At 41.3% G+C, this 14,653-nt stretch overlaps 1 protein-coding gene and 1 non-coding gene across 2 annotated transcripts in view; both read right to left on the bottom strand.

Annotated features, from left to right (window-relative positions):
- RGSL1 (regulator of G protein signaling like 1) overlaps nt 1–14,653 on the bottom strand; it is a 136,697-nt gene that overhangs the window by 112,344 nt on the left and 9,700 nt on the right. The window contains exons 3-7 of the mRNA XM_042780519.1: nt 9,904–9,978; nt 8,380–8,509; nt 6,016–6,120; nt 4,269–4,430; nt 2,200–3,179 (exon numbers count right to left, since the gene is read on the bottom strand). Of these exons, the coding sequence (XP_042636453.1) occupies nt 2,200–3,179; nt 4,269–4,430; nt 6,016–6,120; nt 8,380–8,509; nt 9,904–9,978 (1,452 nt within the window). The remainder of the gene's footprint in view (nt 1–2,199; nt 3,180–4,268; nt 4,431–6,015; nt 6,121–8,379; nt 8,510–9,903; nt 9,979–14,653) is intronic.
- On the bottom strand, nt 10,139–10,276 carry LOC122149727. Its single transcript, XR_006163297.1, has one exon. It is a non-coding gene; the product is annotated as a small nucleolar RNA SNORA9 (small nucleolar RNA).

Below are 14,653 nucleotides of genomic sequence, written 5' to 3'. Positions count from 1 at the left end.
TGAAAGAACTGAGGAAAAAATTTAAGCCTCAAGTTGCAGTATTGAAAGATTCTATGGGCAAAATATTGAATGATGCAGGAAACATCAAAAGAAGATGGAAGGAATACACAGAGTCACTGCACCAAAAAGAATTGGTCGATGTTCATCCATTTCCAGAGGTGGCATTTGTTCAAGAACCAATGGTATTGAGGGAAGAGGTCGAAGCTGCACTGAGGGAACTGGCAAAGAACAAGGCTCCAGGAATTGATGGAATACCCATTGAGATGTTTCAACAAACAAATGCTCCACTGGAGGCACTCACTCGGTTATGCCAAGAGATTTGGAAGACAGCTACCTGGCCAACTGACTGGAACAGATCCATATTTATGCTCATTCTAAAGAAAGGTGATCCCACAGAATGTGGAAATTATTGAACAATATCATTAACAGCACATGTAAGTAAGCTCTTACTGAAGATAATTCAAAAACGTTTGCAGCAGTATATTGACAGAAAACTTCCAGAGGTGCAGGCTGGATTCAGAATAGGATGTGGAACGAGGGATATCATTGCAGATGTCAGATGGATCTTGGCTCAAAGCAAACAAGACCAGAAAGATGTTTACTTTGTGTTTTATTGTCTATGCAAAAGCATTTGATTGTGGATCATAAAAAATTGTAGATAACATTGAGAAGAATGGGAATTCCTGAACACTTGATTTTACTCATGAGGAACCTGTACATAGACTAGGAGGCTGTCGTTCAAACAGAAAAATGGAACACTGCATGGTTTAAAATCAAGAAGGGAGTGCATCTGGGTTGTATCCTTTCACCATACTTATTCAATCTGTATGCTGAGCAAATAATCCAAGAAGCTGGACTATATGAAGAAGAACGTGGCATTAGGACTGGAGGAAGAATCATTAACAACCTGTGATACACTGATGACACAACTTTGCTTGCTGAAAGTGAGGATGACTTGAAGTACTTACTGATGGAGATTGAAGGATACAGTCTGCAGTATGGATTACATCTCAATATAAAGAAAACAAAAATCCTCACAACTGGACCTATATGCAGCATTATGATAAATGGAGAAAAGATTGAAATTGTCAAAGACTTCACATTGCTTGATTCTACAATTGACACCAATGGAAACAGAAGTCAGGACATCAGATAACTGCAAAGGACCTCTTTCAAGTGCTGAAGAGCAAAGATGTCTCCTTGAAGACTAAGATGTACCACACACAAGCCATGGTATTTTCAATCACCTCATATGCATGTGAGAGCTGGACAATGAATAAGGAAGACTGAAGAAGAGTTGATGCTTTTGAGCTGTGGTGTTGGTGAAGAATACTGAAAGTACTGTGGACTGCTAAAAGAACTAACAGGTCTGTCTTAGAGGAAGTGCAGCCAGAATGCTTCTTGGAGGCGAGAATGGCCAGACTTTATCTCACATGCTTTGGTCATGAGAGGACCATTCCCTGGAGAAGGATGTCATTCTTGGTAAGGTGGAGGGTCGATGAAAGAGGGGAAGGCCCTCAAAGAGGTGGATTGACACGGTGGCAGTGGCGATGGGCTCAAGTGTAGCAAGAATCATGGAGCTGGCTTAGGACTGGGCGGTGTTTTGTTCTGCTGTGCATAGAGTCACTATGAGTTGGAGATGGCTCAATGGCACTTAACAACAACAACAACAACAATAGGATTTCCAAGACTGTAAATCTTTACAGAAGCAAACTGCCACATCTTTCTCCTGCATCCCATACAATAGTCATACATTATTATTCAGTGTTATTAGTTTTACTTCCTATGGGACTTCAGGATATTTGAATGCCCTTATCTAAAATTTTAAGTTAAGAATAAACCACTTCCAATAGATCATTACTTTGATGGCTAGTCAAGGAAAGGCCGACCACTAATTTCAATTAATAATGTTTACAGCAGAGTTCTCAAAAGTGCCCTTCAATAAAGCAGTCAAAGAGTCATAGTTTTGGAGAGTCTATGTAAGGTGGAAGGGAAAATGGAACAGAAATTACTTTGGAGTTCCAACTGGTTCTTATGAATTTACATGGCTTGCTCCTAAGAGGTCAACCAACTCTTCAATTTATTAAGGGTTATGTGAGTAATTCTATAATTAGCCAAAGTAGGAGATCAGATAAGATTTTTGGTCAATCTTAATCTAATCTGACAGATACTAACCCATTTCTTTGAAGCATGGCTTACCTTGCAAATCTCTTTCTGGGCTCTGGGAATCCAGGGATTCGCATCCCCCAAAGGCAGCATCTTCTTCAGTCCCTGAATGGTTTGTGACTTGAGTGGTACACATGGGCGAATTTTCCCATTCAGGTAGAGCTCACATATCCTGTCACCCAGCATGTGTTGAAAGATGACATTCCCATTCTTCCTGTTACTCATCAGGACACTGAGGAAATGGTCCAGGTCCTGCCAGAGGTCCAGGAGTTGGGTCTCCACTTTCAAATTCTGTTTCTTCAGGTGGTCTCGGAAAGGATTTCCTGCATAGGTGTCAGCACATAAGGCCCAGTGAGTGTACCCCAAGGACAGGCTTTGCTTGATTGCCTTTTTCATTGTTACCTGGGAGGAATGATTGATGATGGGGGTGAGTGTCCTCAGGCAGGTCGAAAACTTTGTATCAAAAAGGCCTTCTATGTGGAAGTGGCTGTTGGCGTTCTTCTTTGTGTAGGACCTCTTGGTACAAATATCCTCGTCCAAGGAACTAATAATTTTCTCTTTGGAATGGGCTTCATGTAGGGAAGGCACTTGTATAACCATCTTTTCTGGAGGACGTATCTCCTGTGGGGAAGTAGTGGTGGTGCCTCGCTCAAGGGGAATGGATGGCAGCTCCATTTCCAGAGACCAAGAGCTGTGGTCTATTAACTGCCACAGCTTTCTCTTGCTCTTCTTGCTTGAGTAGCGCTTCTGGTGGTACTGGCTCTTCTTGATGCTCATGTTCAGAGGGAGGCCTCCTTCATGGGTGTAGCAAACACTACAAAGGCGAGTCTCATATTCTTGCATCAGACCCTGGCACTCTTCTTCCTTGGCCATGCTCATTTTGGCATGGGTATAAAAGTTGGGGAGCCAGTAGCTCTGGAGTTTGAACAGAGCCATTTTCTGCATGTGACTCAGGATCTCTCTCCTGGTGGTTGACTGGTTTGGATGCCAGATGGAGAGGTTCAGGAGGGACCCTATGAAGAACACAGAGAGAAAAAGGGTGAAAATAGTGCAGTGATGGTGATAATATTGGAGAGGTTTTGAATTTCCCAAAATGTTTTTATTTATAGCATTTCATTAGTTCTTCATGCAATTCTAGAGTACAGACAAGTCAAATAAGTAGTAGACAAGTTTTTAGAGCTTGCCTAGTACACGTGACCCTTTTCTCTGATTATCATCTTTCTTCCCCATAAAAATAAACTATTTAATGGGATTTCTGAAGTTAGTTTTTAGACTATTGATACCATGGTAAAGAAAAGCAAAATGAGTCAGAAAAAGTGTTTAAGAACAAGAGATATATGCTTTTGAATAGGATTCCTTAGGGTCAGATCTGACTGGAGAGGTTTGAACTGGATAATTTGAAGGAGCCCTTACTGGTCCTGATCTTAATATCATAAATTCTTAATTACCTACATGAACAGAGAAAAGTGTGAATAATTCCAAATGGCAGATCTTCTGGAATATATTTGTATTTAGGTTAAAAATCCCTCCCTACTTAGTAAATTTAAATTTGGATCAATCTGATGTTCTAGATGAAGGTCGCCAACATTTTATTATGTCAAGCACTGTATAGTAAACATTTTAGGCCTTGCAAACCACATACAGTCTCTGTTACATAGTTTTATTTATTTATTTTTTTAAGAAAAAGAAAGAAATGCTTAAAAAAATTGAAAGCCATTTTTAGCTCATGGGCTACATTAATGTCATTTGGTCCATAGTGTGTAGATTATTCTAGCAAAATTCAATTTAAAAACATGAAGAGCCATGCAGGCTCAGAAGATGCAGGGGTTTTTCAGTTACCCTCTGCCACTTCTTCTTTGCTCTTTTTAGCCAGCCTGCATTGACTGGTGATACCTCAGGAAGGGGGCTGGGGTACCAGGCTAAGTGCTGCCGTTCTTTCTCAAATCTTCTCTGGCTAAGAGTTCTCACTGGCTTCCCTGATACATAGCTGATGGAGAGTGGCAAGTCTGGAAAGCAAGAAGCTGAAGGTAATCAGATGCTGGGCTGATTGTTTTGTTTCACCCCCCAAGGATTTCACTTCAGATGTGCTTTAGGATTCTTACTGATGTTCATGTTGCAGAGAGTCACCACCTTGGAGCCCTCCTGTAGATGGGTGGCCTTCAACACGAGGAGGAGGGACAGGTAGTGGTCTCTTAATTCCAAGTCCATCTCATCTATGCTCAGGATCTTCTCAGCAAGGATCCAGAAATCCACCAACTCTTCACCTATGATCAGACAGGGTAGGCTCAGAGCTTCACTCCAATCTTGCTCCTTTGGTAGTTGCATCTGGGTGGAACACTCATAATCCCCACCAACCTGCAGTACTGACTCAAACATCATTATTAGTCACTTTGGGTTAAAACATCACCTCCAGAAAAGCCATAGTGCAGGGTGGGAGGAAGGGAGGATGGGCAGGAAAGAATGGGACAGGGACTTAATGGATAGTGAGGGTTTTTTGTAATTTTTTGTTAGTATTGTTTTTAGAAGAACTGTCAATTTAGGAAAAATTTCAAGATGCTGAGGTTGGATCATGAGATATTTAATTTTTGTCCAACAAATGAAGTTCAGCAGAAAGAGACTATTTGCCAGATCATGGACCCAGAGCCGCTTGCAGAAAGGCCCTGGAACCTAAAGGTGCCAAAGACTACATTCCCTGTTTCTCAACTTTCCAGGGTCAACTCTGAGTGGCAAGCTTACAAACAGTCTGTCTAGTTCTTTTTCTGTTCCCTAAGACTCAAGATTTCACTCTTAAACTAGGGCTTGTCCCTGGATGAAGCTTAAAATTGCTAAACTGGAGTATCGTCCATGTCAGCCTCCCAGCAATCATATCCTATCCATTCATGCAATAGAACAGGCAGCAGATGATTGCCCCTAGTATCTCCCAACAGAATTTGATTTATTTACTTGCTCCTTGTCTGTCTACCTATGAGAGTAGCAGCTTTATGAAGCAGAGACTTGCTGCTGTTGTTCATCTTTGCATCCCTGGCTACCAGCACAGTGACTGCCACATAGTGGTGCTCAGTAATCATAGTTCAATGAATGAATAAAAGGGATTCATTGATTTTGCCCTAACCTGCATGATGAGTCAATTTTCAAAGATTTGTATACAACCTGTTTATTAAGAATTTTTTATGTTGTTGTTGTTATGTGCCATCGAGTCAGACCTGACTCACAGCAACCCCTCCTTGGGTTTCCGAGTCAGTATCATTATGGAAGTACATTGCCCAACCTTCCTTCTGAGGAGTGGCTGGTGGGTTTGAACTGCCAGCCTTCTGGTTAGCAGTCAAGTGCCTTAGCCACTACGCTAACCAGGAGCTCTGGTGGCGTGGTGCCTAAGGCATTTGACTGCTAACCAGACAGTTGGTGGTTCTAACCCACCAGCCACTCTGTGAAAGGAAGACTGGGCAATCTGCATCCATAAAGATTTGCCACCTTGGAAACCCAATGAGGGTTGCTATGAGTTGGAATCGACTCCATGGCAGTGAGTTTGGTTTGATTCAGTTTTATAGAAACCAGTTTTTGTTGAGCTGACTCTTACTCATAATGACCACATGTGTCTCAGAGAACTGTGTCCCAAAGGGTTTTCAATAACTGAGTTTTTGGAAGTAGGTCACCAAGCCTTTCTTCCAAAGTACCTCTGAGTGGACATGAACCTCCAACCTGGCAGGTTAGTAGCTGAGCACACAAACCATTTGCACCACCCAGGGATCCACAGTCACTAAAGATACACAGAACTTCCAGTTGGGGCTCAGAGACATCTTGGAAACTTAAAAATGTGCAACGACCTCAGGGACAACTCTGAGAACCCACCTGCACTGCCCTTGAGGTAGGCACAGAAACGCTTCATCCCTCTGACCCCGCCAACGCATTTCTGGAGGAGCCACTGGTCTGCCTTTCTCCATCTCATCATCTTGGCTGCCAAGAAAAGTCCATGTTAAGAGATAAAGAATGAGCTCTTCTCCTGCTCTCTCTGTTTCTCAGCCTTGCACACAGGCAGCACTCGTTGCTCAGTGTGAGTAGGGAAAATGGTGTCCAGTTAGATGAACTGAGTCCTGATCATGGGTTGCTTTTGAGGCTAGGCACCAGATGCACTGCCATTATGTCAGGTGATATTTGAAGGGCTCACAAGCGTGCATACAAGCCACAGCCCAGAAACACTGTCCAACCAAGGACTCTCCCTTCTACAGTCCCCATTGGACAAGATTTTTGCCCATTGTATGCATTTAACTCAATTTTCCCAATACATATATGGAAGGAGGGAGTTGTATATGGGGTGATTTGTTACAACAGTTTACTCTGTGGATGTTCCTGAATCTTAACTTTGACTAGGATGGGATTACTTAGTTTCCTTTGGCTAGCTGAGTTGTTATTCAGGTTACCAGTTCAACTCTGGATAAGAATTGTAACCATTAATTCTTTCACAAACATTTATTATATGCCTACTAAGTGCCAGGTACTGTTCTAGGTGCTTGGGATACACCAATACAGAGAACAAAAATCCCTGCCCTCAGGGAGCTTACATTTTAGCAAAAGAGACAGAGAAAAAACATTAAGTATAATAAATAAGTACATAATCTAGTAAGTATAAAGGTTAAGTGTAAAGGTGCTACAGAAAGAAGGAAAAAGTAGAGCAAGTAAACGGAATTGGCGGCAGGGGTTAGATGATTGGCAGGACATAGTTTTAAATAGGGTCATTAGGGTAGTCTTTACTGAGAAGATCTTTATTTGAGGAGGTAGAAAAAGTAGCCATGTAGATACCTAGAAGAAGAGCATTCTAGGCAGAGGCAATGGCCACTGCAAAGCCTTGAGATGGGAATGTGTCATGCATTTTTCAGGAACAGCAAGGAGGCCATGATGTGGCTGGATGGAGTGAGCAAAAGACAGATGAGATCAGAGAATAAATGGGGCCAGACCTCTAGGCCCTCAAAGACCTTGTAGCATTATGGGGTTTCACTCTGAGTCAGGAGTCAATGGGAAGGGGATTGAGTATAGAAGTTACATGAAGTGATTCATAGTTTTGAAGGATCATTCTGGCTGCCATGAGTGGGAGAACAGGAGTAGAAGCAGAAAGAATAATTAGGAGACAATTCCAGTACTTGGATGAAAAATGATGGTGATTTAGACCAAGATGATAATTTTCCACTTCTGGATATATTTTAGGCAATGTTACCATGTTCTTTGGCCACCAATAACTCCCTCATTTTGGGCTCCAGTGAGACAAACCGACCAGCCCATTTGACTTCTGCTTATTGCTCTAACAACCAATTGCCATAGACTCAACTCTGACTCATGGTGCCCCATGAGTGCACCAGTAGTGCATATGAACGTCATTAGCAGGTGCGAGGTCTATATAGTGGGAAGGAAAACAGGAAGGGAAAAAAAGAGCAGAGAACTGTGGTCATACAGTTTTCAATGACTTTTGTTTTTTGAAGTAGATCACCAATCCTTTCTTCTGAGGCACTCCTTAGTGGATAGTAGACTTGAGCCTCCAACATTTTGTTAGCAGCTAAACATGTTAAGCATTTGCACCACACAGGGACCCCACTTATTGTTGTAGGTACCCATTTTTCAGAGTCCCTGGGTGGCACAAATAGTTAAGCACTCAATTACTGGCCAGAAGGTTGTCAGTGTAAACCCACCAAAAGGTGACTTGGAAGATGGGCTTAGTGGTCTGTTTCTGGAGGCCACAGTCTTGAAAATCTTATGGAGCAGTTCTACTCTGCACATACAGGGTCACCATGAGTTGGAATCAAGTTGATATCAACTAACAACAACCACCCATTTTTCAGTCTAGGATTTCACCTGTTGCTATGACAAGGGTTGGGTTTACCAGCATGTCTAAGACCACAAACCAAAACCAAAACCAAGACCAAACTCACTACCATCGAGTTGATTCTGACTCATGGTGACCCCCATTGAGTTTCCAAGGTTGTAGATCTTCATAGAAGTTGATTGCCTCACTTCCCTTCCATGGAGCATCTGGTGGGTTTGAACCCCCAATTTTCTGGTTAGCAGCTAAATGCCTTACTCAGTACACCACCAGAGCTCCTTAAGACTACAAAGCCACCCAGTATTTGTTCCTTAATGTAGGAATGACAGGCACAGGGATATGTACCTAGATTCCCACGCTTCCTCCCCAGCAACTCCCCCCCCCCCACACACACCTATGCTTACCTCCTTCTGGGGAGTTAATGAAGCTGATGAACTCCTGACAGAGAATGTACTGGAAACATAAGTTGGTTTTGCAGAAGAAAGGTAACCTGTATTTTTCCAACCAGGTCAATAATCCTTTGTATTTGGCAATCTAGAGTTCACATTGAACAACAATAGAAAAGAGAACAGAAATGGAATTACTAAGAAATACGATTTAGAAAGAGCAATTAATAACCTCACATTCACAATATGTGGCCTGGACAAGAGGAAGTGGTGATTAAAAATCAAATCTAAGAAGAGTGGAGACTGGGGTTGAGGCTCCTACAGGGAGGTTAGCAAATGGATTGGCAGGAAATAAGAGTTTAGGCTCTTGGTCTTTCATCAGAAATCTTACTTATTCCTTAAAATGACCTATGACTTTATTGACAGAGAAACAAAAGAGATTTGTGTCTGTTGCATCAAGTCAAACTCTATTCAATCACCTTCTCAGTAAACACACATAGTATCTCACAAGCCAACAACCCATATGAACTGCACGATGTGTACAAAAACACACAAAGGCTCACACATAGTATCATATAGAGTATGTGATAGATCCCTGAGGGCTTGAGCCACCCAAAAAGGGAGAAAAAAATAAAATTTTTAAATTTTTAGAATTCTTTTAGGAAAACCAAAGGTAATAATCAGAGTAGGGTATCTTTCTCAGTTCTTCAGATATGGGAAAAGAAGAAAGTTAACTGTGAGCAAAGTCTAGAGCAATCTTTCTGGTCCAATGTGCCACCAGTAGTGCATATGAACATCATTGGTGGGTACAAGGTCTATATAGTGGCAAGGAGAACAGGAAGGGAAAAAAAGAGAAGAGAAAGACAATAGACAAGGGAAAGGAAAAAGGGTATAAAAGGAAAAGACTAATTAGGAAAAAGATGATACTCTGGAGGAGAGTGGTGCAATTGCCATTAGTAAATGCAGCAAATTATCTTGATCTATACCTTAGTAAGGCAAATGATTAATCTATGGCACATACATAGGATGCCATTTCCTAGACCATACTTATGGCAGACATTGCCAATCAATTACCAATTGAGCACATCTTGTTGTTGTTGTTATGTGCCGTCAAGTCAAACCCGACTCTCCGAGGCAGTATCACTACGGAAGTAGGATTGCCCAACCTTCCTTTCTAGGAGTGGCTGGTGGGTTTGAACCGCCAGCCATCTGGTTAGCAGTGTCTTAGCCACTATGCTACCAGAGCTCCCATTGAGCACATAGTGCTTCAAACATCTGCTAATCAACAATTATGTGGATCTGAGAGATGTATCCCTTTTGCTAACAAACTACAATATAAAAGGAAGAATTTACCTTTTAAAAGGCAAAAACATAAAAAGGAGAAAAGTCCATCTGGGAGTGACATTGTTCATTCTACTTACTTGCTTTCTTCCAGAGTCACCCTCCAGGCACCCTCTTCCTCTTCCTCTCCTAATCCACATTGGAACTTTCAGCTCGCTCTTCTCGCTCCCAAACCCTCCACAATTCAAAACTCTTACTCACCAAGTCATATGGTATTTCTGGCCACAAGCTCCACTGTGCATTTTCAACAGTGTAAAATGGCATCTGACCAAAGACCTGCAAAAGAAAGCTAGGAAACAGCCAAGAGGGAAGGACTTTCTTCATGTATATGGCATGATCCATCTGTACCCACAGGGTAAGAGAGAGTTGATTGCTTCCCTATTTCAAGGGACCTGAATTCTTTCTTTCTTTCTTTTTCTTCTGTTTTCCTTTTTTCAATTGTCTGAAATTTCTATAACCTTGCTCTGCAGATGGTGTAGAGCAAGGCCTCAAATCGTTTCCAAATTGTTCTTAGTGCAAGCACCATAGGAATGCACAGAGCCACTCCAGGCCTGCGCATGCTGGAGGCTTGCAGGGGGACCTGAATTCTTAAATGTATTCCACTGCATCAGCTTGCCTTGTGCATAAATATGCAAGTAAACTAAACAGCAAAATTCTTTTTTTTTTCTCCCCCAACCTAGAAGCTATTTTGCCTGTGTCCAAAGGCCAAAACCCATGGCATTACAACAGATTTGCTTTGCATATTGTGTTATTTATGTTCTCCGTGGACTTGGAGAGTTAAAGCAAGGATATAAGACCCTTTCCTAAACAGCAGTACATAAACTCTTGAACTAGAGAAAATAAAGAGGACTGGGGATATGGAAACTAAGAGTCCAAGTCATGTATGAGGACATTAAACCACAAAAACCAAACCCACTGCCATCAACTTGATTCTGACTCGTAGTGACACTTTAGGACAGAGTAAAACTGCCTGTCATAGCGACACTTTAGGACAGAATAGAGCTGCCTGATAGAAACCCCAAGGCTGTAAATCTTCATGGTAGCAGATGGCCTCATCTTTCTCCCACAGAGTGGTGGGTGGATTCAAACCACCGACCTTTTGGTTAGCAGCCAAATGCTTTAACAACTATGCCACCAGAGCTCCTTATGAGAACATTGGAATGTCCAGAATTGATGGGTAATTCTCTGCTATTGTTCTCTTTTATCATGGAGAAAGGACTATTGCCTAGGCAACCAGCTTTGAGATAATGGGAAAGAGCTGCTAGGTTTATAGATGTTTTAGCTTAGCAGTCTCAGTGCAGGCACTGAAATGCCTTAGAATGCTCCAGAAGTATTGGTGATAAACTAGAAGGGCTGAATCCCCATCTCCTGATTGAGCTCCCCTCATGTCATTTCTGTCAGCCTGACCATATCCATGAGACTGACAGTCCCAAATGTTTGTCCATCTGTGGTCCCTCACTCTCTCTCCTTTGTCCTGGCTGTGAAGTATGGAAAGAAGGTCAGGGTGCTGCTCACATTTTACAAATAGAAGCTAATAAAGGAGATTCAGCCCTAAGTAGTCCCTCTCTGCTCTGCCCTTGGTGTTTGAGACAACATGTCCCACTTGGTCTATTAAGTTACCATTCAGGGGGATGTAATAGGACTTTAAAGTCATGAGATTATGAAGAATGATATGTGGAATCAGTTTTACTCCATGAAAATAACATCATAGGGAACACAAGGTTGATGTAGAGACCACACGAGTTCTGGAGCCAGGAGGTCTGGTCAGCTTCAGGACTGCTCTGATTCACTGTGTACTCTCAGGCAAAGCATAAACTTCTGAGATCCCTTTAAAAAGGAAATAATACCCACTGAACAGGGTGATGGTGGGAATTCAATGATTGCAGTTTATAAATTGATAACAGTATTTAATGTGGAAATATTACTGTTTCTCTCAAACGACCAAACCCATTGCTGTGAAATTGATTCCAACTCATGGAGACTTCATCTATTATAGGGTAGACCTGCTCTGTAGGGTTTTCTTGGCTCGAATCATTAAAGAAGCATATCATCAGGCCTTTCTCCCATGACATTGCTGGGTGGATTCCAACTGCCAACCTTTAGGTTAGTTGTTGTTTTTCGGTGCCATCGAGTCAGATCTGACTCATAGCAACCCTATGGACCACAGAACGAAACATTGCCCAGTCATGCACCATCCTCACAAGCACTGCTATGTTTGAGCCCATCACTGCAGCCATTGTGTCAATTCATCTTGTTGAGGGTCTTCTTCTTTTTCACTGACCCTCTACTTTACTAAGCATGATAACCTTCTCCAGAGACTGGTCTCTCATGATAACATCACCAAAGTATGACAGGTGAAGTTTAGCCATACTGGCTTCTAAGGAGCATTCATTTCAGCTGTATTTCTTCCAAGATAGATTTGTTCCTTCATCTGGCAGTCCATGGTATATTCAATATTCTTTGCCAAACCACATTTCAAATGCATCGATTCTTTTGTGGTCATCCTTATTCATTGCTCAGCTTTCACATGCATATGAAGGAATTGAAAATACCATACCTTGGGTCAGGTGCACCTTAGTCTTCAAAGTGACATCTTTGTTCTTTAACACTTTAAAGAGGTCTTTTGCAGCAGATTTGTCTGATGCAGTACATTGTTTGCTTTCTAAACTGGTACTTCTATGGGCATTGAATGTGGGTACAAGTAAAATGAAATCCTTGTTAACCTCAATCTTTTCTCTATTTATCACTATGTTGCTTATTAGTCCAGTTGTGAGGATTTTTGTTTTCTTTATGTTGAGGTATAATCCATATTGAAGGCTGTAGTCTTTGATCTTGATCAGTAAGTGCTTCAAATCTTCACTTTGACCAAACGAAGTTGTGCCATCTGCATATTGCAGGTTGTTAATCCAATTCTGATGTCACATTCTTCTTCATATAATCCAACTTCTCAAATTCATATAGTCCAACTTCTCAAATTATTTGCTTAGCATGCAGACTGAATAAGTATGGTGAAAGGAAACCCCTTCCTGATTTTAAGTCATGCAGTATCCCCTTGTTCTGTTTGAATGACAGTCTCTTGGTCTATATAAAGATCACTCATGAGCACAATTAACTGTTCTGGAATTCCTGTTCTTTTCTATGTTATCCATAATTTGTTATGATCCATACAATCAAATGCCTTTACATTGTCAATAAAACACACGTGAACACCTTTCTCGTATTCTCTGTTTTCAGCTAAGATCCATCTGGCATCAGCAATGCTATTCCTCATTCCATGTCCTCTTCTGAATCTGGCTTGAATATCTGGCCGTTCTTTGTTGATGTATTGCTGCAACTGCTTTTGAATTATCTTCAATGAAATTTTAATTGCTTGTGATATTAATGATATTGTTCACATTCTGATTGTTCACTTTTCTCTGGAATGGGCACAAATATGGATCTCTTCCAGTCAGTTGGCCATGTAGTGCCAACTTTCTTGGCATAAAAAAATGAGCACCTCCAGTGTTGCATCCATTTGTTGAAGCATCTCAGTATTCTGTCAGTTCCTGGAGCCTTGTTTTTTGCCAATGCCTTCAGTGCAGCTTGGACTTCTTCCTTCAATACCATCAGTTACTGATTGTAGACTACCTTCTGAAATGGTTGAACCTTGATCAATTCTTTTTGGTACAGTGATTCTGTGTATTACCTTGCATCATCTTTTGATGCTTCCTGCATAGTTCAATATTTTGCCCATAAACCAAAAACCTACTGCTATAGAGTCAGTTCTGACTCATAGTGACCCCCATAAGGTTTCCAAGGCAGTAAATCTTTATGGAAGCAGACTGCCTTCTCTTGCAGAGAAGCTGATGGGTTCAAACAACCAACTTTGGTTTTGAACCCAATGCCTTAACTACAGCACCACCAGAGCTCCTTTAATATAGCAACTTGAGGCTTGAAGTTTTTCTTCAGTTCTTTCATCTGAGAAATGTTGAATCCTTTTTGATTTTCTAATTTCACATCTTTGCACATTTCTTTATAATACTTTGCTTTGTTTTGAGCTGCCTTTTGAAATCCTCTGTTCAGTTATTTCATTTGAGTATTTCTTCCATTTGCTTTAGCTACTCTCCATTCAAGTGCAAGTTACAGAGACTCTTCTGACATCCATTCTGGTCTTTTCTTCCTTTCCTGTCTTTTTAATGATGCTTTGCGTTCTTCATGTATGATGTCCTTGATATCATCTCACAACTTGTCTTGTCTTTAGTAATTGGTGTTCAATGTGTCAAATCTATTCTTCAGATGGTCTCTAAATTCGGGTGAGATATACTTTGGCTCTAGTGGACTTGTTTTAATTTTCTTCAGCTTCAACTTAAACTTTTATACGAGCAATTGATGGTCCATTCGACAGTCAGCCCCTGGCCTTGTTCTGACTGATGATATTGAGCGTCTACATTCTCTCTTTCCAGAGATACAGTCAATTGATTGCTATGTATTCCATCTGGCAAGGTTCATGTGTATAGTCATCATTTATGTTGTTGAAAAAAGGCATTTACAATGAATAAGTCATTGGTCTTGCAAAGTTCTATCATGCAATCCCCAGTGTCACTTCTATTATCAAGGCCATATTTTCCAAACACCGATGCTTCTTTTTTATTTCCAACTTTTCCATTCCAATCACCAGTAATTATTAATGCATCTTGACTGCATGCTTTGCCAATTTCAGACTGCAGAAGTTGGCAAAAATCTTCAGTTTCTTCATCTTTGGCTTTAGTGATTGGTGTGCAAGTTTGAATAACAGTAATGTTACTGCCTTCCTTGTAGGCCTATGGATACTCTGGTGGTGCAGTGCCTAAGGTGTTTGCTAACCAGAAGGTTGGTGGTTCAAACCCACCAGCTACCCTGGGCAATCTACTTCCTTAAAGATTTACTGCCAGCGAAATAAGTCAGTCACAAAAGGACAAATATTGTATTAGTC

This window comes from Orycteropus afer, unplaced genomic scaffold (genome assembly GCF_000298275.1).
Source record: "Orycteropus afer afer isolate SDZICR_OR568_19922 unplaced genomic scaffold, OryAfe1.0 scaffold00043, whole genome shotgun sequence".
Taxonomy (NCBI): Eukaryota; Metazoa; Chordata; class Mammalia; order Tubulidentata; family Orycteropodidae; genus Orycteropus; species Orycteropus afer.
This window is presented reverse-complemented; position numbering and strand designations above follow the sequence as displayed.